At 39.1% G+C, this 24,452-nt stretch overlaps 1 protein-coding gene across 8 annotated transcripts in view; it reads right to left on the reverse strand.

Moving 5' to 3' along the window:
- Positions 1-24,452, reverse strand: part of PLD1 (phospholipase D1) — a 261,912-nt gene that overhangs the window by 171,533 nt on the left and 65,927 nt on the right. For 5 of the 8 annotated variants that reach the window (XM_061168339.1, XM_061168335.1, XM_061168340.1 and 2 more), the window contains exons 2-3: positions 3,882-4,072; positions 3,510-3,637 (exon numbers count right to left, since the gene is read on the reverse strand). In XM_061168339.1, coding sequence (XP_061024322.1) covers positions 3,510-3,637; positions 3,882-4,041 — 288 coding nt within the window. In that variant the 5' untranslated portion in view covers positions 4,042-4,072. Of the gene's footprint in view, positions 1-3,509; positions 3,638-3,881; positions 4,073-4,410; positions 4,468-23,884; positions 23,956-24,452 lie in introns of those variants that run through there. The other 3 variants (XM_061168334.1, XM_061168341.1, XM_061168336.1) reach the window with 2 other exon arrangements.

Genomic DNA, 24,452 nt, shown 5'->3' on the forward strand with positions numbered 1-24,452 from the left:
CTGAAGAGACTTCCCTGGTGGTCCAGCGGTTAAGACTCTTTGCTTCTAATGCAGAGGTCGCAAATTTGATTCCTGGCTAGGGAACTAAGATCCCACTGCCTTACTGTGTGGCCAAAAAATAAATTAATTTTTAAAAAATGAGCCCAGAATCAATGTAACTTGTGCTTCTAGGTCTAGAATCCAAACATATCACTGGCAAACACTCAAATCTATTTCCTGCTTTGCCTCCAGTTGGGATCCATGACAACGACTATAGCCAGAAGTCAAAAGGATCCAGTTCTGGGGTCTAATATTATATGCTGCCTTTCACCTTGACCAACATTACAGGCATCACACTGCATCGTGTTTCACAAAGAAGGATGCGGGAGAACTCAGAGTCACCAGAAACTCTGCATTTGAGTGAAAAATGCTCAATTTAAGACAAGTCAAATAAATGAGAACAATTATACAATTTATGCAAGCTGCCACATACTCTAGGATTATATTTCCCAATCTAAGAAAACTGAATACTTAAAAACATTACAAATGTCAAGTTCTATCCCTCACACATAAACCAAGAATTTTGGACAATTCTTACCAATTCTGAGACAGTGTGGGGCAATGGCAACAGCCTGTCCCACCCTTTTTGAAGCATCTAAAGGTTTGAAATTGCCTGGTGCAGCCTACTAGCTATGAAGACTTAACCAAGCATCACTTCGGTCAGATAATATCTCAGCAGAATTATTGGAATACTTTGGAATTGGAACAGTGTGAGAAGTTGTAATAAAGGGACTGACTGCCCATGAAGGTGTGATAAGAGGAAGGAAATCACAGTGTAAGGACAGTAACCTGGGACTCAGGAAGGCACACGTCATTTTGAAGGGACAAGGGTAGGACCAGGTTCTGGAGCAGGAAGGAGAGGACCACTTAAAGAGGCTGCCTTGAGGGGGAGCGTGCCTTGGTCAAGGGATGCATCCAGCCCAGAGTGAACCGAGTCTAGGCTCTCCATGGCCAGAGCCCTTCCAGAGGACAAAGGCAAGGGAGTCTCGAGAGGCAGAGCAAAGGGAGGGAGGAGGGACACGTGGGAGACCTCCTGCTGGGGAGGGTGGGTAGTAGCATCTGTCCTTAGGGGGCTGTCATGAGAGGGAACAGGGAAGTGCCTACCATGAGCTGGCACACAGAACAGAGTCAGTCATAGAAAGGTGTCATTTTTATTTACCTGGAATGACATTCAAACTACATGGAGTCAGTTCATATTTCTTAGTAAACTAAATGCTAAGTATGACAAGGAGGATCCTTAGCTTTTCCTACACAGACTAAGATTTAAAACAAAATGTGAAATTAATTAACTCTTGAGAGTCTCTTGGTCTTCAAGGAGATCGAACCAGTCAATCCTAAAGGAAATCAATTCTGCATATTCATTGGAAGGACTGGTGCTGGAGCTGAAACTCCAATACTTTGGCTACCTATGCAAAGAACTGACTCATTGGAAAAGACCCTGATGCTGGGAAAGGCTGAAGGCAGGAGGAGAGGGTACGACAGAAGATGAGATGGTTAGATGGCATCACCAACGCAATGGACATGAATTTGAGCAAGTTCTGGGAGTTGGTAAAGGACAGTGAAGCCTAGCATGCTGCAGCCCATGGGGTCACCAAGAGTTGGACACGACTGAGTGACTGAACTGAACTGAAGTGTGAAATTAATATAATATTGGAAATCAACTATACTTTGAAAATTAGGATCCAAAATAAAAATTTTAATATATATAAAAAAGGAATAGAGCTAAACTTATTTTACTAACAGAAAAGTATGAGCAAAGAGACGTCCTGGTTTGGTGGCTTGAATATTTATCTTCATGAATAATATTAGGAGATATGTAGTAATAATAATACACAGTATTACATAGTATATACTTGTATAATATAATATATTATATTCTGGTATTATATAATACCATTTATTATTATTATTATTAAATAGCCATTCCCTTCTCCAAGGGATCGTCCTAACCCAGGGATTGAACACAAGTCTCCTGCATTGCAGGCCAATTCTTTACCATCTGAGTCACCAGGGAAGTCCATATTATACAATACCATTTATTATTACTATTAAATCCTCATAACAAACCTTTAAGATAGGTACTATTATACCTATCCGGCATTATTCAGACGAGGAAACTCAAACACAAAGATGTTAAGTAACTGGCTGGAGATCACAATACAAAGACAGGGATTAAACCACATGGTTTGGCTTTGTAATCTGTGCATTTAACCTCCACATGTTATCACCTCTCAATGTAAATGCTGGTAGGTGATATAAGGCAAAGGTCATCTAAGAGACATTCCTTGGTAGGTTGTGTTCTGCGGTGTATCAGGGAGATAAGGACCCAACTCAAAGGAAGATGCTGAAGGAAAGCTGGACACGGAGGTGGCTGTAAACTAGAGGTTAGGATACGCACAAGTAGGTCAGGACAGAAAGTGAAAGTGAAGTCATTCAGTTGTGTCCGACTCTTTCTGACCCCATGGACTGATGCCTGCCAGGCTCCTCCATCCATGGGATCATCCAGGCAAGAATACTGGAGTGAGTTGCCATTTCCTTCTCCAGAGGATCTTCCCGACCCGGGGCTCAAACCCGGGTCTCCCACATTGCAAGGAGACTCTTTACCATCTGAGCTACCGGAAAAAGCTCAGGTCAGAGCAACAGGCAAAACCACCAAGACTCAGGCCGCATAGGCCACCCTCCAGAGTCTGCCCCAGGCAGAAAGGTTATTCCCCACTTCCCCAGAGACAGAAATCAATGAGCCTTATTCTGACAGTCAGAGCTTAACTGGAAGGGACAAAGGCCACCAGCCTGCAGCAATGTTCTCTACGCTTGACTTAACAAGTGTGCAACCCAGTCAGGAATAGAGCAAACACAACCACCCTAACAGTCTCCCAGTCCAGTCCTCTTTAAGAGGTTCAGGTTTCCTTGTTGAAAACATTCTACTCCCAATGCCTTTCCAGAGCTTAAAGAGAAAGCATATGAATGAAGCTTAATGGGTGGTGTAAGGAACAAGCCAGAGTGGCAGAGTATGCGTGGAGAAAGGCACTGACCGAGCAGCCTCCCAGCTGTTTTCCTTTGGAGAGTCAGGAAGCATTATTATTTTCTTACTGAACAAGTGTTAAGAAAGCTAAACTTTTCCTTGGTTTATAACTGGCTTTCTAGGCAGAATAGCAATGCCCCCCAAGTCCACACTGAACAGCAAACTGGGGAGAGAGGAAGAGTAGGAGAGGCACTTTGGAATGTATTATACTTATAAACTGTCTTAATTGCCTTAAAAAAAATTTTTTTTTCCAGAATGGGGGAAGAGGCATATAAGAATAAAGGCTAAATGAGAAGGATGCAAAAATCTGAGGTGATGAGGACTCAGAAGTGATAAACATAAACACAAACTGAAAGTTAAAGATATAACCAGGAGGAAGGAAAATGAAAGTCATTGTGTTAAGTCATAAATATTGATGAATACAAGTTGAGTCCATATATGCTCTGACCCTTTTTGTAGATGTAAAGCGCTCCACTTCCAGAACTTGAACTTTTATTGGGCAGCCGGAGAGATACGTCTGTATATTAGGCTCCTTAAATCCTTGAGTCTTATAAATCGCAGAGAAAGGAATATACACTAAAAAATAAAAAAAGTAAATAAAATTGTCATAAGAATACAATGTTACTAGCATCACTTGCCTGTTACAGGCATCTTTTTTAAGAATCATAATGGGCTACAACAAAAAAACAGCTAGTGAAACTCAGCCCAGTGTTGTGACATCAGCAAGGATGATCAATCACTTGCTGGTTATTTCAAATCTGTGTTCTGCCAACCAACCATGATAAACTTTCTACTCCTCACTCAGATCATCAGTCTTTACCTTCCTGTATCCTGGGATCGCTGGGAGACAGATCGTAGTCCACCTCCTCTCCCTCAAAGTGGAGCTCTCGCGTGTCCAGATTTTCTATCAAATTACTCATGTCAGCAGCGATTTTCTGCAGTGCAGAGGTATTTACTCTTGGCTCATTTTTCAGTGACATGTTGGCTTGAGACAGGGTAAAAGCAAAGGGGCTGGGAAAGAAGAAAAGAGTTACCAGACTTACTAATTTGGTCAAATTTTAGAAGAGAATAAAATAATGCTGTTTGCAGTGACATGGATGGACCGAGAGATTGTCATACTGAGTCAAGTAAGTCAGACAGAAAAAGGCAAATATCATATGATATTGCTTATATGTGGAATCTAAAAAAATGGCACAAATGCACTTATTTACAAAACAGAAATACAGTCACAGATACAGAAAAACTTACTGTTACCAAAGGAGAAAGGGGGCAGGGAGGGATAAATCAGGAGATTGGGATGGACATATACACCCTACGATACATAAAATAGATAATTAATAACGACCTACTGTATATCACGGGGAACTCTACTCAATACTCTGTAATGATGTATATGGGAACTGAATCTGAAAAAGAGTAGATATAGGTACATGTATAACTGATTCACTTTGCTATACAGCAAAAACTAACACATCACTGTAAATCAACTATACTCCAATAGAAATTTATTTCAAACAAACAAACCAAAAAACCCTAAACCCTGTTCTGTTATTTGAATCCAGGCTTATGTATAGCATATGGAAACAAGTCAACTAGCTCTATGTGAGCCCCAGTTACCTCAAACAACCTTTAAATTTATTTTCCAGTTTAACATTTAAAGGATTCCTAGCTTGTAATTTAAATTGGAGTGAGATACTTAATTGTATACCAAGTAAGAAAACAAGCAAGGAAAAGAAACACCACATTGAATAAGTGCCAGTATTATCTTTCATTTGGGAATCATTTTTTCAGTGAAAAGGAATTGATTCTTGACTCTAACAAAAACATGAAAAGAAAGAATATCATCAAAATGAGTAACTTTAAATATGTTCTACAGAAAATTTAGGGTATTGTACAATAATTTCAATATAGAGATTTTAAAAGTATTTTTATGCAGTATAACCTTTCTATCAATACATTTCCCCTATAGGTGATAGAGGGCTTCTAGGGTGGCTCAGACAGTAAAGAATTTGCCTGCAATGCAGGAGACCCAAGTTTGATTCCTGGGTCAGGAAGATCCCCTGGAGAAGGAAATGGCAACCCACTCCACTATTCTTGCCCGGAGAATTCCATGGACAGAGAAGCCTCGAGGTCTACAGTCCATGGGGTCACAAAGAGCCATCCCAAGCGGAGTGTATACTATTTTTTTGAGATATGAGGTTTGGCCACGACTTTATGTGAGTTACAGTGATGTACGTGTCCTGGAAGGTAACCGATTAGTGTACCTTTTCTGAAAGATACCAGACATGCAAGAATTATACTTTTCTCTTTTTAAGAAAACTGGTTCTATTTCATTCTGACATTTAATAACACAGGTCATTGCACATCAGTACCAAGGGAAGAAGAGTTCATAGAGATTTTATTTTTCATTTAAAATACTGAGATTTCAGCCGTAAGCGCTGTTGTTGGAGTTTGGTTGAAAAATCCATATTGGTTGTAATAATCTCTCCAGACAAGACTCAAAAATAGGAGGGCTTGCATACCAGTAACTCCTCCACCTATGTGCATTTATTACTGCAAATCACAAACATTTACTGAGTATCCACCACTTACTCATTGTGACACGGAGTGAATATGTAAAGATGAATAAGACTGGTCACCGCCTACTCACTGTGAGATGGAGTGAGTGAATGTGTAAAGATGAACAAGGCTGATTCTTGGAAGGAAGGAGTTTCTAAGGCAGAGGAGAGAGATAAGTTACATGGCCTCAAATCCATCCCTGGCCTCCCCCACAGTCTTGGCCTTCCTGAGAACGGCATGTGCTAAGTGGAAGACACTTAGGTGGATTCTCTTCTTCAGGTGCTATTAAGAAGTGTGGGGTGGGGAGCAGGGGAAGGCTTTGTGAGAAATGCTAAGAGAGAGTCTTGGGCAGACTAGAGGAGCCCTTATTGATACTCAGCAAGTCTCCAAAGCCTATACTGATATGTTTGGTAGAAAGAGAAATTGTATAGAAATACAAAGAAAGGAGTAGCGGAGGGAGGTTCTGATTTGGCCAGATAAATAGACTCGATACGTCTAAGTTCTCTGTGAACTATGTAATCAATCATGTTTGCTCCTCCGTGTTGGCTGTAAGAAGTCTGGAGCCAACTAGTGACCCACTGATAGCAAAATACAGGACTATCTTTGCCTCTATCACTTCCCTTCAACTTTTCCACTTCTAATTCTTGTTATAATTATAGTTGATGTATGCTGATTACTTACCATCACCTGGCTTGGTGATAATCTTTTATATACCTTATCATATTTATGATCAATAATAAATCTATGAAGATTTGTTATTTCCACTTTGAAGAGGACAAGGGTTTGTCATTCTTTCTTTATTGATAAGGAAATACGGAGAAGCATGGAGAGATTGCATAATTTGATGATTACTTTAGACAATCTGTCCAAGGTCATATAACCAGTAAGAGATGGAGAAGGAATTTGAAACCAGGTCTCTCTGACCCAAAAACTGATGTTCTTAACCATAGTCTTTATCTTCTGTATATTTTTTGTAGATACATAGATAGATGGAAGTTTTAGTAAAATCAGTGCCCTTGAGCAAGTCCCTTTAGAAGCTGACTCAAATGTAAAGAAAAATAAATGAATTCCTCTTGCATCCTTCAGCCATTTAAATTCAGGACCTTGGTTTCCTTCTCTATAAATTAAAAAGGTTGAGCCATTTCATCTCCAGAATTCCTTTAACAATAAAACCTTAAGTGTAAATAAAAGATGCTATAAATTGTTCAGTCTCCCTTATAACGTAATCCATTTAACCCTTCTCCCATCCCAAGAAATTAACTGAAGTAGTTTTTCATATGAATATGAGAAGTCAGTGCCTCTGGTCATAATTAAAACATTTAATTCCTTCCCTCTCAATTCCGACACCTATTAAATGCCAACCATGAGCCAGGGCTTGCTTTATTTAAAATACAAAGTAATGAAAAACTTAAGAGGAAATGAAACAAGGAAAAATGAGTAAGAAATTACATCATATCATTGCTACTTGTGAATCTGTCAAGACTTTAGGTATTTTCCATTGATTAAACAGTCTAATGGGTAACTTAGTTAACTTTCTCAGCACAGCAAAGGAAAATAAGGGTCGCTTCAAATGACTTTCCTTTTGGACAGTGTTAATGTTAAAAGAATAAATGTTAATGTTATAATGTTAATGTGTTAATGTTGTTAAAAATGCATGTTGAATTTAAGATACACAGAGAATAATTTACACATTGCAAGCTAATTGGAATAAATAGTACAGAGTTACTGGATCAATCTAATAAAACATATGATATTTCAGGTAAGGAAGATAGAAGGATATAAATCTGTGAAAAACTTAAGAGTGAGAAAAGAAACAGAAAGGAATCCTCTTATCATTTATCCTCAAGTGTTTACTATGCACTCAGCACCATTTTAGCACAGTTATGTTATTTAGTACCCACAATGATCCTACCTCGTACTTATGATTAGTCTGAATAATTTGCATTCAAAACCTTGATTATTTAGTTAAATAATCTATCTAAGCTCATTTCAGTCATGTCAGTGTTGAATTTATAAAACAGATTTGTCTGGCTCTGAAATCTCATGGACTTAGTTATAGAAGTTTGAAATTATTAATTTTATTTTATGGACTTGAATGTCTATAAATTAATCATTTATATAAGTTGAACTTCTGTAACAACAGATACTTTCTGCTTTAATCATCACCCTTCTAAGGGATCCCATTGGCTCCACTGTCCTTACAATTTTGGAAACAACATAACCTGACACTCTCCTCAACTTCGTCTTAGCCTTTATTTTTATGGCTTGTAATATTTTACAAGGTTCCATGGAAATTCAGCTGACCCAAAGGCTTTGTAGGTTTGTTCAGGCTTTTTTGAAGATCTTACCATTTAATAATGGAAAAAGAACTAAATTATTTGTCCATCACTGCCTTCACTTGAGTGCATGGTTGCTTTGCGTTGACTTTTTGTCCAACAATTGTACTGCTGGTTTTATTCTTGAATATCAAGCTGCAAGGCCACTGACACTCCTATGTTGTCACATCATAATTTATTATCCCATATTTTCTTTCATCTGAAGTAATCTATAATCGGGGGTGAGCAGTTGTCACAGTTACAGCCTATTTTAACCAGCAACAGGATAAAGCCTTCAGTGTGTACATTTGAGATAATGTAATTGGTTTTGTTACCTCCTTATAAATATACTGCAAGATCATTATCTCTTTTGGTACCAGGTAGAGATGGAACCCACAGAGTGATAACAGCAGCTGTGTTTTATTTCTATTTGTGTCTGTATCTGGGAAGCAAATGGTTTTGCTTTTTTTTTTTTTTTCTGGTTTTAAATACTAGAATTAAACATCTTTGCAGGGAACATTTAATTATAATTACCTACACTTATCTAATGGTGAAATCAGAGAAATTTAGAGTTTTCTGATCTTTAATTTTCAACATGATTGGGAAGCAGAACATCAAAGAGAACAGATATTTTCCTTACTAGATTCGTGCATAAATATTGCCTTAGCTAAACTACAAGGATAATAATATTAACTACAACTATTAATGTTAAAATAAATATTAACATTAGCTAATATTGGCTGAATATATACTATATGCCAGGCATTATACAAAAAGATTAATTGTATGCCTTCAGTGACTCCTCACAACAACCTTAGGAACCGAGTCCTATTGCCACTCCCATTTTTAAGATGAGAGGTGGGCAGTTTGTCCAGGGGCACATGGCTGGAAGTCATAGAGTTGGACTTGAACTTGCTTGGTCTGACTCCAAAGTCCAGCTTCTTAACCAGCCAGAAGTGGAACTGGGGAATGGCAGGATGGATGGACACTTGTACTCCTTACTTTGCACACTCTTAGAATAAAACAATGAAAAAAGGCATAGTAATAACAACAAAAAAAGTCTCAACTTCTGTTTTGTGAAGATGATGGTGATTTACTTCCTGCTTCTCTTTCTAATTTAGGAAGTTGTCCCTGCATTTTTTTTCAGTATGTGATGTTTGCTTACCAAGGGAAACAAATGCAATGGATTTCTAAATAAAAAATTACAACAGATGAATATGAAGTGAATTATAATTAGATCATCTAAAACCAAGCTGAGTCATGGGGATTTCTTGTCTTCCCATTTTTCATTTTGATGAAATTAATTGGTAGGTCTCCATTAATTGCGGAGGTCCATAACCTCCCTAAAACATATTATACAGCAAAGATTTGTACAAAATGATTTGATGCTCCCTGAAATGCAAGAATCATAAATGTGTTTTCAAGTACTAAATTCAATCTCTGGTGATACAGTAAGTCTTGGATAAAAATTTTTTGAGTTTAGCTGACTTTGAATAAAGTAAATGGTATTATCATATTTTACATTCCAGTTTATATATTTTGAGAAAGTAACATCAAAAAAACCCCTGACTCAATGTTTACTTAGATCTTTGAATTTTTTTAAGAACATTGGTTACACAAATATCACTGGAGGGTTTTTTGAACCTTGAACAGATAATTAAATGTCGGTAGTGTAAGGGATAGGTCAGATGACCTAAGTTCATTCTTCCCTTATTATCAGTGTAATCTGGGCAACTAACAGCCTCCATAGGTTCTCCTCTGTAAAATGCAAACAGGACAGACTTGCTACTACTTACATGGTTCCCAGAGATGGAAGTTTTTTGCCCAAACACTATCCTCCTTTTGAGCTTCATGTCTAATCTGCTCTTGAAGCCTCCAGAGCCCAAATATCTCCCACTTACTCATCCTTCTTTCTTGGTTTCATACCAAGAGCTTTCATTCTGATGAAATTAATTGGCAGATCCATACTACATAATCCCCCCCTCCCAAACATTTTACATAGCCAGGATTTGTCCAAAATGATTTAATGCTCCCTGAAATGCAAAAATCATAAATGTGTTTTCAAGTACTAAACTCAAATTCCAGTGACATCATAGTAAGCCTTGGATAAATATCTGGCCTAACACTGACTGCTTTTCTCCCTTGTGGTATCAAGATTGGAGACGATGGTGCCAAAACATTTCACTCCGTGTGTCCACAGAACAGGAATTGGAAACCATGTTCTCTTTTCTTATTCCCTAGCTAAAAACAAAAATGAATCTACAATTACAAAAGCAAGTTTTAGCAGGAAAATAATTTCTCAGTTCCCATGATTTTTCCCTAAATCCTTTGACCTCTTTGATGACCGCTGTTCTCTGCCTCAGGCTTTCTTAGTCATTTCTTTGACAGGTTCTGGGGTTAAATATTACCCTCTTTGCAGTGATATCAGCTTTTTCTAGTTCATCTCCGTCATATCTTTGAGTTCAAATAGATATTTCATTTCCAGAGGCAAATACAAGTGTTAAGAGAAACCAGTGTCTATTTCAAATATGAGTGGATAGGAAAATATTATCTGTCATGTATTGAGCACCTATTCTGAGCCAAGGGCTTCCCTGGTGGCTCAGTGGTAAAGAACCCATCTGTGAATGCCAAAGACACAGGTTTCATCCCTAGGTTGGGAAGATCCCCTGGGGAAGGAAAAGACAACCCACACTAGTATTCCTGCCTGGGAAATCCCATGGACACAAGAGTCTGGTGGGCTACAGTCCACGGGGTCACAAAAGAGTGGGATACAACTCAGTGTCTAAATAACAACTCTAAGCCGCGCACTAAAGGCGCATTACATGAATCACTTATCCTCAAAAAAATCTCATTTAGAATCAAAGACATGGAGCCACAGCAGCTTACTGAGGGTGCACAGATGTGAAGGGTGGGCTGCCCCTGGCCTCTGCCACTAGCTCACTAGAGATGCCCATCACCACCACTCTTACCTCTTCTCCTAATGCCACCAGTCACCTTGACTTCCCCCTGGGTAAGGGCAGGGCTTCCACACAGCCTCCGTGGTGCAACCCAGCAGGAGCTGTCATAGCTCCAGCCTTCTGGCTCCACCCACCACTGGCTAGACTGACAGAAGGACTGGTTCATTCTGAGGCTTCTGAGGAGGCACAGTACCACGGGCTGGAACCTGGCTTCCTCAGGATTTGTGCATGTGTGCTGGGGGAGGCAGGGAGATGGGGCAGTGGGGGGACGGGGAACCAAGCCACAGAACCTGGGAGAATGGAAGATGTACTCCTCTCCCTTCTCCTCGCCTGACTGTGCTGAGCACCGTGCTGGCAAACAGCCAATGTGGAAACTCTCCTACGGGACCAAGCCACGGGCTGACGTTTGTGAAGCTATGGCCAGCCAAGGAATGTTCCAGCTTTGACACTTCGCTGCCTCCCTTCTCTTTCCCTCTCCCTCTTGCTGCTCTCGGGTTCTATCATCCAGAAAACTTGGGTTCAGATAGTGTTAGAACTAGTACGAACCACCGAACCATCTCCTCTCTTGCAGAAATTCATGTTATGCTGAAGTTAAAGGTAATAACAAAAAGTAAACTCGAATGGTTCTTACCATGTGCCAGGCAGTGATACAGGTGTTTTTCATGCACTAATTCAATCTACCCTCACCACAGCCCTATGGAGAGGGTTCTATTCTAATATCATTTTACAAACAAGGAACCTGAGGACACAGACAGCTTAAGTGACTTGCTGAGGGTCATACAGCAATCTGACGGGAGTCAGCTGCCAGGTTTGCGCTATCTTTGCCTTACTAACCTGGACTTTAGTACGCAGTTTCCTCATGTAAAAACTGAAATTAACAAACAATTCTCTGTATTTAGGACTTCACAGCAAGTACACTATTATAAGGAAAACTCTTCTTTCAGCACCACTAAATGTCAGAGAAAAGAACACATTCTAAGAAACCCCAACCAGGAAATTAAAACCTAGCCCAAATGCAAAGGGTATTCAGGTGATGATTCTGAGCCAATATCTAAATGAGATTTGTTCCTGTCTCTATAACTCACAATGCACCTATCAACGTTCGTATTGAAGAGAAAACGTAAGAGGGGCCCTCCTGACTCCAAAGTTTGTTAATAAGCTTATTAGATATGATGAGTGAGAGACTTGGTACAGCCAATAAACTGACTTAAATCCAGTAAGGATTCCAAAGGAAACATTCCTTTTTATAAAAAGAAAGGTAACTAACATTGCTATAAACTGTGGTCAGACTTCTAAAAATAATATCCTTCAATGTTAAATGAATACTTAATTTTTTGTGGTCAAGAATAGAATATGCATGCATTGTGATGGGTCTTCAGGAGAGGAAGCTAACTGCACATAAATTTATAGAAACATACTCCATTCTGGCTGATACATTATGTTAAATAATATTAACATAAACATTTTTCTTACAAAGGAGATTAAGAACACCAATGATTCAGTGGGTGAGCAACAGATGAACAAGATAAACATTTTTCCACAGTAGAGTTCATCTCTATTAAAATCACTTTAAGAAAAAATTTCTTTCACTGGCTCAGAACAGTAAACATTTTTTTTAATGAGCACAATGTTGTTTTTGATGACGCATGTTGACCAAAAAACTATAGATATTAACTCAAGAGTTTTCATATAATCATTTCTATTTTTGTTGCTTCGTTTTCTTAAAACTGTTCTGTGCATCTTATGATGGCAGTCCTGTTAACTGAAGAAACTATGTTCTTACATATAGACTTGATCATTAAAATTCTGTCCAGCTGTCTAAAATTCTATGAGTCCTTTTTTTTCACTTCCCTCCAAAGAATTGGCAAACAACCTCCATTAGTGTGAGGCAGCACAGAAAGCATTTTCACTGATAACCCATGAATTTCACCCATGAAAAGAATGAAGCTGGAAAACACGCATGTGTAAACTCCTCTAGACATTCTACAGCACTAATGAGCTCTCAAACTTCTGTCTTGACTAGTGGTAAACACAGCAAAATCTCAATTTTTTAATCATCTATATACTTACAAAAATATTTGTTGAGACAGCAGAGTACCATGGAAAGTATGTGATTTTTGAGTCAAATAGCTTGAATTCTAATTCTCCTTAGGCTGAAAAACAAGTTCTTTATGGCTCTTTGAAGTTTCCATCACCTAAGTGTAAAGTGGAGGTAATACTACTAACGTAAGGAATTACAAGAATTAAATGATGTGAGTAGCTCAAAGCTCAGGCCATAGTAGATGCTGAAACAATGTTAGTTCCTTCTATGCCCTTAGCTATTCTAAGAGCTACAAGTCTTCTGTTCAAACTCCATATATCAATACTAGAACTCAGTTCCCTCATTAGTAAAGGAATTAGCAGCCAGAGTTGTATTCTGGGGATGGTCTATTTGTTTCCCACTAAGAACAACATAGAAAATACTACAATTGTCTGAAAACAAAATGGATTAAGCTAAGGCAGGTGCCCATTTCCCACTACAAACATGGAACTGCTGAATAAATTGCAGATCAATTTCTAAAAATACTTAGTCAAGGATAAAAACAGAGGCAGCAGCACCAAAAACAATAATGAGAAAAAGCTTCCAGTTTCCAACCGGGAAGAAATAAAGTCAGATGAGTACACTGGAACTGAGGCTGAAGAGGCCCAAAGGGTTTTGATCATAGATAAAGGATCTGAGATTACTTTTCTGTCCCCATGTGACTGTAAGGAGACATGATCCTAGGACCATGGGAGGCAGGGACCTAGAGGTGAGACTCCTACAAAAACGCAGAGCCTCAAAGAACTGCACAATCTGTTTTTTTATTTTATTTTTTTGTGTTTGCACAATCTGTTTAAAGAGACTAGAAGAGGCATCTCCAGCAGTTCCAAAAAGGAAATGCGTGAAACTGTGGAAACTACAGAATAAGAAATCTCATATAAAAATTATTCAGGATCACAACTTCTAGCTTTTAGTAATACAGGTGTAGCTCTATTAGGTCAGCCATCCCACAGAAGATGACTCTAAATTCTGGACAAAACGTAAAACATAACTGACTAAAAACCAACAGAAAGCATGCAGAAATTGGAAAGGGACCAGCATGGGGAAGAAACTGAAGGCGCTATTTCTGTCCAAGGACACACCTAATTCATGCCAGGTGGAATGACTAAAGCTCAGAACGAAAATCCATAATTGTACTGGCTCTAAGAACCAGGAAACAGTTTTAATGGCAATTACAACAGTTTGAAAGTAAACTGGGAAACTGTGGAAAGGAGTCACACAAAGGGAGCACCAGGTTCTGCTTAGGCCAACCTTTGGACCACGTCTGCAACAGGACACTCCAAAGAACTCAGACACTAAAATGACTTCAGTAGAGATTTCCGCTACTGCTCACCGCAGGAAATACGGAGTGTGAAGTATGACTCCAACCAAGTTAACTGCCTCCTAAAACAAACAAACTCTTTGCAAAGAACATAACTAAATCCAGAGTCTATGATGTATCAATTACAATATCATCTAAACTTATTTGACAAAGAAGAAACAGGAAAATGTGATCCATTCTGAAGAGAAAAGTACATGAACGGAGGTGCATCCTGGGATGCAGAAATCAACTGACAATGATTTTAAGGCAAGTATCATAACACGCACCAGGAGGTCAAGGAAAATGTGTTTTTGATGAATGAACAAGTAGAAAATCTCAGCAAAAAAGAAAGCCCAGTGGATGGGCTTAACATCAAAATGGCAATGACAGAAAGAATCCGTGAACTTGAAGACTGAGTCATCAAAATTATCCAAAGTGAAGAACAGACAAAGTGGTAGAAAGATTTCTAAAAAATGAGCAGAGCCTCAGTGACCTATATGATGATACCAAAAGATCTAACAATTATGTAATTTGAGTCCCAGGACGTCAGGTTAGAGAGAAAATGAGACACACACACAAAAGTTTGAAATAATAAGTAAAAAAATTTATCAAATTTTGGAAAAGATGGAGAATGGATAGGTAGGTTATATTTTAAATAAGATATCAATACTATATAGCAGAGAAAATAAATGTATCAGCACAAAGTTTAGTGGAAAAAAAGGCAGCTTACAGTTTGTATTTAGAATTAAAAAACAAGCAAAACAATCCTGTATGTTGTCCATTAACATAAATGTACATAGAAGTATGATGTAAAAAGCAATCAAGTAAATAACTATATGACAACTTTAGAAGCATGGCTACCTTTCTGGAGAAAGGGTGGGTATCCTCTAACTATGTGAATAATAAGGGGTATGAAGAGGACTTAATATATCAGTAACATTTTCTTTCAATCTGGATGTTATAGGTATATAGGGTTTTTCCCCTAAATATTCCTATTTTTAAATACTTCATTTAAAGGAAACAATTGGAAAAAATAGATGCCAAATGTGACACTTTACTCATATCCTTAATTCAATTATAGTTAATGACTTCTTCATTCCTTACAAACAAGTAAAATTCACTCTTCTTTCTAAATTCAGCCAATAGGTGTGACCCACTAACGGGCAAAATGCAAGATATTTTGAAATGCTTCACCCTCTGGAAAGCATATTTGTAGACTTCAACCTGATTCCCCTTAGTCAACAGTTATCATCCACAGTTCTTGGTCATGCTTGGGGGTTAATTCAAAAAACAGTAAAAACATGAAGTTAAATAGGCCCCTATGGAACTGAAAGTAAACTTGACCTCTTTTGAGACAACCAAACTAACTCTCAAAACAGGGCCTTGATGCTCCATGGCTCTTGTCTATAAATTTGGGGTGTCCACTACTAATGGTAGTGATGTTCAGGTAAGGGAAAAACAGTCATCAAAACTGAAGTTCTATTTGAGTTTTCCTTTCTGGAGGAGCTATTAAAATTGCTTCGATTAAACTTTTAAAACAAGAAAGCTTTAATAAATTCATTTGAAAATTTCCCCTCCTTAGCACTGGGTATCTAAATCAGGAAGTTCCTTCCTTTATTTTAGGAATCCAAGCTTTGAAATACAGTGAAACTCGTTTCACAAATTCTTCAAAAATATCCACACACAGGTAATAATAATTATTAAAATTATGACCAACAGCCTTTTCCTTCTTTTAACACATTCTTCTAGACTTGATCTCATTTGAACTCCAGAAACCCAGACAGGAGGCATTACGGTCATCTCCACAACCGAGGTGAGGGAACTGAGACTCTGGGCCTGGTCTCTCAGCGATAGTGTGCATGGGCCAGGGCTTATATATGAGTCTCAGTGAAATGACAGAGAACGGATATTTCAGACTGAAGAGAGATACAGAGGAGCCTTCCTACTAGGGAAACACCTGAGTCCCTGGCCCACTTACCACTTGGATTTAGCTGAGATGCAGCAGAGTAGAGTCAAATGAACACTTGAATTTGAATGTCCATGCCACCACTTATAAGCTGTGTGAACCTATGTGAGTAACTTATCTTCTTTGTGCTTTAATTTCCCATCTATAAAGTGGGGAGAGGAGTAATGCCTGCTGCATTGGATTATTGTGAGGATTAAGTCAGTCAACATGTAGCTCAGCTGGTAAAGAATCTGCCTGCAATGCGGGAGACCTGGGTTTGATCTTCCCTGGGTTGGGGAGATCCCTGAAAAAGGGAACAGCTACCCACTCCAGTATTCTGACCTGGAGAATTCCATGGACTGTATAGTCCATGGGGTTGCAAAGAGTCGGACACGACTGAGTGACTTTCACTTTTTTCATAAAATACTAAAAATAATATCTGGACCAAATTTGTGCTAGATACTTGCGAGCTGCTATTATTAAAAACTGGCCTTCTTACTTTTTTTTACATAAAACAAGGTGAATAATGAAGTCAAGAACTGAGGATACAATCTTTGGACTGATGAAACCAGTGGATACAAACCGTGGTCAGTGACTTCTAGTACACATGAGAATCAAGTAGTTCTAGTAATTACCATTCTAGTAATGGTAGTCATTTGGCTTCACATCCTTTGATGCACTGAGAAGAAGACAGAAGCTCAAGATCCCACAGAGAAAGCAGAAGCAAGGCTAGAACTGAGGCCTCTTTCATGCTCCACATGCGAGCACAAGTCTGTTTCTGGGCCAGATTCACTCCATGTAATGCATTTGTGAACCATGTCCAAATGTGTAAGGAGTACAACCAGACAGGCAGGATAAGTTGCTGTTGTCTCAACTGCAGGCAGACTGTTCAGTACGTGTGGACTGACTGTCAGCTTCACAGGGAAAGAACCAGTTTGGTCTTTGCTCAAGAAAGAGCTGCTCTTATGTATGTCACTAAGGAACAGAGCTATTCTAATGCCACCTAATTCTGCGACACCCCTGAGAAGCACATGGATTGCATTAATGCTAACAAGAAATGGCAGACAAAGATAGGCTGCCAAACCTCGGTGAATTGGAGAGAGTCGGCATGTGCCAGCCAGACTGGCAAGACATCGTGCTTTCCAGGCGTGCCTCTTTGTGGGTTTCTCAAGCGACTCAGGATGATATAATTCACTCAATGTGTATTTATGAAGTAACCACAATATGCTGAGCACCATGATGGGTGCTGGGGAAACAAAATGACCTCCCACAATTTACTTCACTGTGAAAAGCACACTGTCATTACTCTCCACCTCACCTGTGGATTTACCTCCTTCCCCATTAAAACCCCAGAATAATGCCCTTCCGTCCATATCTGCTATCTTCCGCCTGTGCTCCTTTCCAACCCCCATCACTCGATTAATCAATTCCCTTATCAACCTCTCTTGCTTCCTGTTTTTTCCTATTGCTGTTTACAATATTCACAAGCACCTCAATTACATATATGTTCCACTCAACTTCTCTTGCTGTGACTTGAGTCACGTTTTTGAAGGATTTCTGTCTCCCCGCTCAGCTAGACTGAACCACACATGTTTCCTGCTCTCTGACCTCTCAGCCTTCCAACAGACTGCTCCCTCTGGAGTCTGCCTTACTCCAATTTCCTTCTTTGTCTCATTAACTCTTGTCACTCATTCTTTGTCCTGGGTGCCACCTCCTCCAGGAAACCTCCCTGTCCTTGCAGGCTGGTTCAGATGACTCTCCTCAGTGCTTCTACCACACCTAGATGAGTCCATTGAGAACGTTCTTTTCCACTTTGCCTTTGTCTCCATTTTTATCTCACTTAACCTTTCTGTTGCTTGACGCCCTCCTGAAGTCTCTTCTCTTGGCTTTCACGTTCCCACACTATTCTAGTTTTCTTCCTCTGTCTTCAGTCACTGAGATGTAATCTTCTTGGAGGCTGTTCTTCTGCTCAGCTTTTACATGTTGGTAGTATTCAGGGTCCCATGATCTTCCTTTCAGATTCTCCTCACCTCTCAGGGGTGGTTTCATTCATGGCAACACATGGTGACAATACATACTCCTGTTTCCTTTCTTTGGTGCTTTTATGGCTCCCAGGTGATACCACCGTTGAACACATTCCTTCCCACTTGCCCTCTGTCTCCCCTGGAAGACTGGGAGCTCCCTGAAAAAGGAGCCATCTCTATTCCCAGACACTGGTGTCTACTGGGCTTGTAACTCTTTCCAGCCTTATTCTTTTTCCTAAGCTTCAGATATATACACCCAACTACCTGTGAATGTCCCACTTGGGTGAACTTGATATTCTCCAAATAGAATCATCATCTTCCAAATCCCAAAATATTTCCTCATTCTTGGTTTCCTTCCTGAATGAACTGGGAACATCATCTACCCAGCTGCATAAACCAAATCCTGGAATTCATCTGCAGCCATACTCTTTCCCTAACTCTCTATATCCAAACAGTAAGTCCTGTCAAATTCTGTATCTTCAATCTAACCACTATATTTTATCTCCATAATCATGACAGGTTTCAGGGAATGAAAAAAAGGACAGTGTAGTTGTGCATAGGGCTAAGGGCAGGTGATGTTAAGGCATTTAGATTTTATCTCAAAGTCCCCATCCGCCACCTCTCACTTCCCACTCTGGATGCTGGAGTCCTGGAGCTAAAAAGTATTCAATGACAATAATTTTGAGCTGCTCAAAATTGGATTTTGTAGGATAAGTAACATTATTTTCAATTGGTTATCTTTTTTACTCCCCAACTAACCAATGTGGTTTCCCAAATAAAAAAGATACTGGGCTAAATAGAATACTGGCGCTGCTCTCTTTATAAAGTTACTGTGGACAATAACGATTTCCAGATAAGTCTCAGGGACATAAAGTAGTGCCTTCGTGGAACCATCAGAGCTCAGTTCTGCCACCTTTGAGAAACAATGCAATATTTAAGGTAAATAAGTTAAACTGGATGTGTATGAGGGTGAGGGTTAGGGGAAAGAACGATAGGAAAGATGAGAAACAGACTGGATCTAATGACTCACAGGCATAGCTGACAGATGATCAATTCATCATTAAATTGGCACTAATATAAAGTTAATAAAAAGCCATAGAGTAATCAGGAAGTGCCTTAAGTTAGTTTCCAAGAGTTCCTTGTTATGCCACCTATATCTGCCCCAAACTATAAGCATTAACCAAATTTGTTAAAGGTATGGTAATATGGAGGCGGGGTGGACACACACATTAGAAAGAGAAAAGAAAAATGTACTAGTAAAAATTTACAAAACAACACTGTGAATATTCTGAAAACTTCTGAATTGTACACTTTAAATAAGTGAAAATTATGGCTTGTAAATTATATCCTTATGAAGCTGTTTTTGAAAAAATCTGCCAAGATAGGAATAATAAGTAGAGTTGTAAAAATCAATCAACACATAGCAATACTCAAAGAAAGAACAAGTAATTTTCATTGATCCTACAGAATAACCAGCAACAAAAGTCATTTTTGTATTTCTTGTAACAAAAATAGGCAAACTACTACTTACAAGCAAAAAAAAAAAGCGAAAAGAAATTGTCAAAACACTTAAAGAAAGCAATCTGTCAATTCCTACTATGAATATCACTTTAATTTCACTGTTTTCACTACCAGAAGACTCTGCTCAGTAGATTATTATGTTTTCACAAACACAATAATCACATCTGGAAGATTCTGCCAAGCTAGTATCTATGAAATTATAATATGTATCACAAAGAGAACTATTACAAGCTCAGAAAAAGCATGCAAGTTTCAATGACTAGAGAAACAATCCGATAAAGAAAAGACAAATGCTCAGTCAGTGATCATTTCCTTTTCAAGATGGGGTTTGAAAGAAAGATAGATGAAAAGTGGCCACACTCAGCTCCTTGTAAGCACACTTGCTGGGTGCTTTTTGGGAAAGATGTTTTTAGTCTCTTTCAGAAAAACAAGTTCGATCATGCAAAGACAGAGTCCTTTTGAAATCATTTCAGAAGGTAGATCCCATGCATGGCTGAGTCTCTTTGCTCTGCACCTGAAACTGTCACAACATTGTTAAACGGCTACACTCCAACACAGAATAAAACGCTTAAAAGCTAACAAAATACAATAAAAGGTAGATACCAAAGTGGAAGGTAGGTGTATGCTCAGAATATGATCCACTGGAATAGAAATTAACTATGCCCATCCTCTGATCTCACTCAGATTCAGCTGATCAAGCAAAACCATCCAGATGATATAAAACAAAACAAAAACCTATCCTGCAATTTGTATCCTCAGAGATAACTTGCTCAAACCCAAGGAACCAAACATAACTCACTTCGGGTTTTAAGTTAAAACATGTTGAATCCACTGTGACTCAGCACACAGGTGTCACTTAAAGGTGTCTGAAACCAGACTAGCTTTAATACGGTACACAAGAGACAGCCAATGAATCAGGCACAGAATTAGGCAGGAAGAGCACTGGCCTCAGAGTCAAAGTTTTAGATCTAATCTCAACTCTGGGAACTCTCCAAAAACTGAATTCAATACCTGTTGAAAGGAAAGAGTTGCTTTTGAATTTTTACACACCTACATACCAGGCATATAGTAGATGCTCAATAAATGTCTTCTGAATTATCACTATAGCTAGCTAACATTGAGCAAGCACTAAGTACTTCATACGCATTATATCATTTGATCATTACAATAATCCTATAATGTAGATTTTCATATTACTTGCATATCACAAATTCAGAAATTGAAGTTTAGAGATTAGTAATGTGCCCATGAGACTCCGCTGCTGAGTGGCAGAAAGAGGACTGCAGGGCCCAAAGCTGTTAATTAACGTGCATTTATGCACTACTGCCTCTCTGAACTCGGCTGGGCATTGGCCAAAGTAATCATAGTCATCAGTGAACATATGAGGCTCCTCCGACTTAATGTTTGTTTTATTGCTTGCTTTTTGCCACCACCTGTCTTCCTAGGAGCAATAACCTTGGGATCCTTGCTACTCAAAACCTGGTCCGCTGAATGTAAACATCACCCTGAAACTTGGAAATGCAGAATCTTAGCCATATAGCCCAGAAACAGAATCCGTGTTTTAACAAGACACCCAGTGATTCAGAGGGACCTCAGTTTGAAAGGCACTGGTTTAGACTAGCTCCAAAATGATATTAATACATGTTATGACAGGAGGAATGAAGGTCTGAGAAGGAAAATACAATAGAAATGTTATAGTCAGTGAGAACAAAACCAGCTTGTTACGGCTGTGTCAGGACCTTTATTCACCTAGATAATGGCATACAGATATTTATAAAGGACCTAGCAAAATGCCTAGTGAATTGATGAGACAACAGCTGAATCTATAGGGAGTATACCTATAGTCTCCCACCCTTTTAAAATCGCCAAACCTGTGTCTTCAGAAGCACATATCATGTACCAAATAAAAATACACAAAGTCTTTGGCAAATACTGAATTTCTCATCAGGCAAAGGGCAGAGCTGTGCTATGGACTGATAAAACTCAAGACCTGGATATTAGATATTACCACTAGATCACAATCCAAGAGTCAGTTCTTAACAAGGCAACTTTATCCTTTTGAATATTAACACATTTTTTGAAGCACAACACTAAAGTCAACTTAAAATTTGAGTTTAAAAAACTTGATTTAAATTTGAGCTATTTCAATATGGCTTACGGCTTTCTTTTCAAAACACACACCTACATTTCTAGACAGAAAGTGGCCTATATTTTTGGCCAAGAAGTTTAAGACAGCAACTCTTCTCTCACGAGAGACATGAGTTGTGTTGTGCTGAGTCAGAATCTAAAGAAGCATCTGAAGAAGCTAATTTTTACTCGCTATTTCTTACTCACTTAAACGGAGTTATAAAATCCCAGTAGCTCCACATAACTAAAAGTCATGCACATGACTAAAAGTTATCTTAGTAGGAAGTGAGATATACAGGTCACTTTTGTCTTTATTCCCACTTTTAAAAGAAAAAAACTACAGTCCTTTCCTAGTCGCAATTCTATGCTTCCCAGCACTAAATGTGCCCCACACAGGTGGAAATCCATTCTCTTCTTCCGTTCTATGCTCTCAGTCATTTGAAATCTACTAGGCAGGTTCTTCTCTTTCAAACTTTCAACTATATATTCTTGACAATTTCTACTTCCTCCTGTCTTCATCTAGGGAGAACTGGAACAATCAGAATGGATTTCTTGCTAAGTAACCATCCAGATATCTCCTGGAAGGCTTGCTTTCACCACAGTGCATCTAAAATAGGAACTGCTTTTAATACTCAACCCACTTAAGTTCTGTTACCATCATAAATTGTCCTCTGAATTCGGAGATTCTATACAAACGCCATCAAATACTTCAGGGTTTTACAATAAAGACAAAGGGGATTTGGGCATGCTCAAAGTCAGAGGGCAAGCAGGAAGTACAGCAAAGTTTAGAAAAGTACAGTCCTAAGGATTTTGATTCGGAGTTGAGGCCAGAGACTACAGAAACAGGAAGACATGTATTAACACCAAGAAACATTGAAGGCATAACCCACAGCCCTGAGTCAGTCAACAATGGGGTATTTAGAGGCCTGAGGGGTCCCATGAGAGAATCAACTATACAAGAGTTTCCTACAAGAGACCCAAATTCCCAATCTTAATGAGGCCAGCAATGGACCATACTGAAAACCAGTTACAACTGCGCTAACCCAACCTCATTGCCGGTGGCACTGTTCATGAATCCACCACTTCGGAGCATTAATGCTATGTTTGTAGAGTCACAAAATATTTATGGTCTTTGATCTGGTAACCACATGTTAAAAATACAGAGAAAGAGACATACAGAAAGTGGTTCACTGCCAAGGACAAATGCAGACATCTGCATTTAGGTTTAAACACTCACAGGTACAGACAGTGGTTGCCCAGATTAGCGGCCGTTTTGTGAAAAAGCCCTGGGGATCCGGGATGAACCAACTTCACTTCAGGGCTCCTGAGGAGGAAGTAGCAAGAATGGTGGGAACACATGCCACAGTCAGCAGAATTGGTCTGAATCGGTTCTCCCTTCTACAGATGGCAGTGAAAGGGAAAGTGTTAGTCTCTCAGTCTAGTCTGACTCTTTGTGACCCCATGGACTGTAGCCTGCCAGGCTCCTTTGTCTATGGGATTCTCCCAGCAAGAATCCTGGAGTGGGTTGCCATGCCCTCCTCCAGGGGATCTTCCCCTGGATTTGAACCTGGGTCTCCTGCATTGCAGGCCGATTTCTTTACCATCTTAGCCACCAGGGAAGCCCACAGATAATAAATCTGCAATAAATCACTCAAATTTCTTATGCTTGAGCTTGTGAAATGAAATATTTCTGCTCTGTGATCTACTGGGAAACAAGCCTCTTCCAAATGCAAATATATAAGCCCAGATGAAACAAAGCCATCAGCGATTTTCTCCCCAGTAGTGCTGGGGAGCTAGGGGTGATGTGAGAGGTAGCCATTAGGAAATGAACAATAAAGAAAGCAGGATTGGCCCTAGTATAGATGTATACAAAAGAAATGATTCTGGCAAGCCCAGACATTTGCATCTTCCCATACACAGAAGATCACTAAATCTTTTCATGTGAGAAGTTTAGCTCTTCTTAATTTAACAGTAATCTTTTAATATTCAGATTACCTGCCCCTTGCTGCAAAACTTGTGTATAGCCTGGCTCCTCCTCTTCCTCCTCGGAGTCAGCTCTCTGTCTCCTGTCAGGAGAGAGGGAGTCAGGACTCTGGCTCGAGTCCAAACATTCCCACCGAATAAAACCTAACTCTCAACTTTTAGGTTGCATGTATTTTTTCCAGTCGACAGACTCCTCATCTCCAGAGGGAAGATACCGTATTTCTTTGATTCACAGATGTGCTTCCTGTCCCCGTTCCCCCAATACACATTTAACTTTTCTGAAACTGACATGACTATTGCATTTTATGTCTCCATTTAACGAGATGGTGTTTTTCTATCTCTATTTCTCCCCAAAAAGCTGAAATTTAACTGACGGTATTATCTTGTCATGAACAGTGTTTTAGTATCAAGGAAATTACAATAGTAACACTGACCTTAGTATCATTGTGAAGACTAAATAACATCAGGTATATAAGGTACTTCAGCACGAAAATAGTGACTGCCCCCACAAATGGCACATGTTAATATTGATTATTAAGAACTGATACACTCTTAGAATACATTGCTTCAGTCGTGTCTG

The sequence above is a fragment of the Dama dama genome, chromosome 19, assembly GCF_033118175.1.
Source record: "Dama dama isolate Ldn47 chromosome 19, ASM3311817v1, whole genome shotgun sequence".
Lineage (NCBI taxonomy): Eukaryota > Metazoa > Chordata > Mammalia > Artiodactyla > Cervidae > Dama > Dama dama.